The 3,901-nt window shown below is 37.3% G+C and overlaps 2 protein-coding genes across 3 annotated transcripts in view; both read right to left on the bottom strand.

The window, feature by feature from the left end:
* The window catches only part of ABCG2 (ATP binding cassette subfamily G member 2 (Junior blood group)), a 159,794-nt gene that overhangs the window by 30,290 nt on the left and 125,603 nt on the right, over nucleotides 1-3,901 (bottom strand). The window lies entirely within an intron of this gene.
* Nucleotides 3-3,901, bottom strand: part of LOC105289569 (ATP-binding cassette sub-family G member 2-like) — a 34,262-nt gene continuing 30,363 nt past the window's right edge. For both annotated transcript variants that reach the window (XM_023528437.1, XM_023528438.1), the window contains one exon: nucleotides 3-80. In XM_023528437.1, coding sequence (XP_023384205.1) covers nucleotides 17-80 — 64 coding nt within the window. In that variant the 3' untranslated portion in view covers nucleotides 3-16. The remainder of the gene's footprint in view (nucleotides 81-3,901) is intronic.

Below are 3,901 nucleotides of genomic sequence, written 5' to 3'. Positions count from 1 at the left end.
ATGCTCTCTGCTATACTCACGAAGATTTGCCTCCACCTGTGGGTCCCAGAATGGCATTGAGGCCAGGTCTCATGATCCCACTGTAAATGCAGAAACAAACAGATTTACTGGTGCACTTTAAAGCCAGGTCTACTTATATAGGATCTGCATTTCATACACTCAGTGAAAGTTGATGAAATCAGACAGAAAACAAGCACAAATCAACTATTAAATTAAAAACAAACCAAATGGCCGATTAATAGAAGTCTAATCTACAAAGGACATCATCACTTTTCAGGACCTATAAGAAAAAGGTCTCAGGTCCCTCTAAATTTCTTCCACTTATTCTCTATACTGCTTAAGTTTTTTTTTTTTTTTCCCCAAAAGGACACATAAATTTTCAAGTTTCCTTGAAAATAAAGATTCTAGTAAAGCCTCTGTTACACTACCTCTCTTAACACAAGGTAAAGTCTTGAGCAATGTTTGATGATAATTATTTTCCAGTCACCTCATTTGCTACCTAGTCAAGTTCTATACAATTAAGAAGTTAATGGATTTCTAGAATCACTAGTGTTAGTGTTCTCATTGCTCGAATCTAGTCGGACCAAGAAACAATACATCTGAAGTAGAAATTCAATGGCTAGAATAAAGCACCTCAGGCATTAAAAGAAAGAAACCTCACCGGTTCTTAACCCTCACAAAATTCTTAATCAAATTGGAAATGTAAAAGATATACCCTTCAAATATATTATTTTTTTCTTCCTTGTAAAGTGTCAGATAAGTAGACTGGAAAATTCTGTTTAGAAGGGAGACACTACTTTCCATAGGGGGTGACCTTTAAGGATGTACAGACATGGTGTAGACACTGCATGCTGCATGTTCCCAACAAATTACATAGTTGTTTGAGGGTAGAGAATATTCAGACAGAGAGCAGGAAAGTAGAAAAATTAAGGCAGTGTTGACTGTGCTGAAAATCAAGAAAAAGGCAAATAAATAGTCTGAATTTTATCCTGAAGGTAACCGGTAGAAAAGTAAAGAGAATGGACTGGAGCAAGGAGAATGAGGGGCGGGACCACCGCAGTTACATGGGCATGATGAAACGGGGTCTGACGAAGCCCTTTCAAAATCCTGGTCTGACAAAGCCCTTTCAAAATCTACGCCAATCTCTGTACGATGGGGAGGCAAGTAAAATTTATTACCCAGAGAAAATTATTCCAAGTGGAGGGTACAAAGTGGAAGGCTATTTCATTTCCAGATAATGCCTTTCACAGAGGCAAACACTATGCTACACAAATGTTGTTAGTGATAAACTTCACGATGCAGCTGTATCACAGTGCTTCAATCCAGGAGGACCTCCACATTTACTGCCTATTGTGTTTGAACTGTCACAAGGGTAAAATGGCTGGTGGGTGCTAGGGTGAAGTGTACCTTCCACTCTGCTCATTAACTGAGGAGCCTCTCACTGAAACACTGGACAAATACAGTGAGTTAGGAAAATTAGGCGCAACTTGTAAAACAAAAAAATATTTTATTCTTACCAAGACCTTTCCCCCGATGTAGAAATACATGCTAATGGCTGGGTGAACTTTCAAGATACATTTATCTATAGCTCTTGATGTGCCTTCTCTAGTAATAGCTACCTAGTAACTGTTTCTAAAATGACCAGGAATAAGCTTGTTATTCTTTAAAATTTCATTGTCAGAAAATCTTTCCAAGTTTTTACAAAATCTACTCAAATAAAGACCAAGCAATACTAAATAATTAACTCAAAACTCAATGTGAGCATTCTAAGTCAAAGAATTTTACAGGTCCCTAAGTTGGGCTTCCATGAAACCTTAGCATTACAGAAAACAACAATAATGTATAATTACAAATGCAAGAGTTCCAGTAGTGGCTAACTGTCCTTCCATTCATTTAACACAATTATTCATTGTCTACTATGTGTGTACGAGACACTCTTCTAGAACGCAGGTCAGAGCTGAGAATAAAAAAAGTCCTAGCCCTCATGGAGTTTACATTCTAAGTCTAGGGATCACATTTTCTGTGTTCATCGACAAAATGTTATTGGAACAGAGCAACATTCACTTGTTTATGTCTATGACAGCTCTCATGCTACAACAACGGAGTTGAGTAGTTGCAACATGGAAGTATGGCCTATAACACTCAAAATATTTACTCTCAGGCCCTTTATAGAAAAAGTTTGCTGATGACCTCTGTTCTAGTCTATAGTCTACAATTTAATTGTTGCCCCACCCCACCCTCCACCCTACCCTCATCCCTCATCATTCACTCCCCACCCTTATTTATTGCTTTATAGCATTTACATGCAGGATAAGAAAGTATCTCTCACTATACTGTAAACTTTGTCAATAAAAACTTGTATCATATTCTTTTGATCCACAGCATCAGCACAATGTTCTACAATGAGTAGACTACTGAATACTGAATACATGAAATGAAAGCAAGCTATGCGATTCCTGTCACATCTATTACATTTTAGTAAATAATGGTACATCCTTTTGTCTTGTTTTGTGAGTGAGAAGTCAATGCCATTCTCACTGCTTGGAGCATCATCCATCCCTACCCTGCCCTATACACACAAACATACACCCCAAATCTTAACTTTCTCTCTCCCCATGCCTGCAGCCCTCCAATTTGGGGTTTGGGACTTCCATCATGTCTTCTAATTTCTCTATCCCATAATAGAACACAGTGAAGTGCTCTACTTGTCTGAACCACTCATTAGACTGGGTTTTTGAAAACAGAGGACATAATTTTGTCACTAGCATCTTGCAAAATGTCAGGCACCTAACAGACATTCAAAATTTGTTGAATAAATGAATTCCTACATTTTCATAAATGACAATTACTTATAGGAAAACCAAATGTTTTCAATAAAAACAAATGTCAAGAAGTAGGAAATAACTTATGGATATTAAGTATAGCCTGACTGGAAAATAGGTATAGTTACATTCCCTACTTACTATACCATGTTCAAAGAATACATGGTATACATAGTGCTGGGTGGAGGAGCAGCAACCACTAGCACCCAAGAACACAGGCCACAAAGGAGGTGAGAGAAAGAGAGGAGACAGCTGGGGGATGGAGAGATTGTTTATATTAAGGAATAAAAAAAAAAAAAAAATGGAGCACATTAGTAAGTATATTAAGAATGCGAGCCAGAATTTTTACTTTTTGAGAAGATGTTTTACAAACATGGAAACATGGAAATAACCCTTGCATGTTAAATCTGACTTGGAGGTCATGAGTTTTAATCTACATACAGACAGATATAAAAAGATTTAGACATGTGTATATGAATATACATATATATGTTCCCTAGGTCTGTCCACTTGAAAGGCCTGGGAGCTATGATGTCCCAATAGCAATGAATGCTCCAAACACCCAGAACCAGATCGGTAAATACAAATTTCCCAAAAAGGTACATCAACTCATTCCAGGTCTGGAGCAGAGTAAGCACACAGTGAGTCTGGAACTTTTTGCTGTGCTAAGAAAATACTAAAAGAATGAGAGAATATATCAGAAAAAGAAAACATCTACCTTGAAAGTCTCCCACTGACCAAATCAGGAACAACAGGAGTATCAAGATAAATAATGACGATAATGCATTACTATTGAATGCTACTGAATAAAATGTGAATCCATGAGTCTATACTGATAGAAATAAATGAATGAAGAGATGACAAATGAACCTTTTTCCTTTAAGCAGAATGCAAACAAATCCATATCGAAGAGTAGGATGGAAACAGAAAATCACCCTTTGGTAACTATCATTCTGACAGTAATTGCTGACTCTGGCATGAGTCATCAGCGGGTTCTGAAACTGCTGGCTTCAGGTTTAATAAAGAGTAGAGTTTGGGCAAATGTCAGGGCATCTCCTGTTTTGGTTTTTACAATTTAC

The sequence above is a fragment of the Pteropus vampyrus genome, unplaced genomic scaffold (genome assembly GCF_000151845.1).
Source record: "Pteropus vampyrus isolate Shadow unplaced genomic scaffold, Pvam_2.0 Scaffold25, whole genome shotgun sequence".
NCBI classification, from domain to species: Eukaryota; Metazoa; Chordata; class Mammalia; order Chiroptera; family Pteropodidae; genus Pteropus; species Pteropus vampyrus.
Note: the sequence above shows the minus strand (reverse complement) of the source record. Positions and strands in the feature narration are given on the sequence as shown.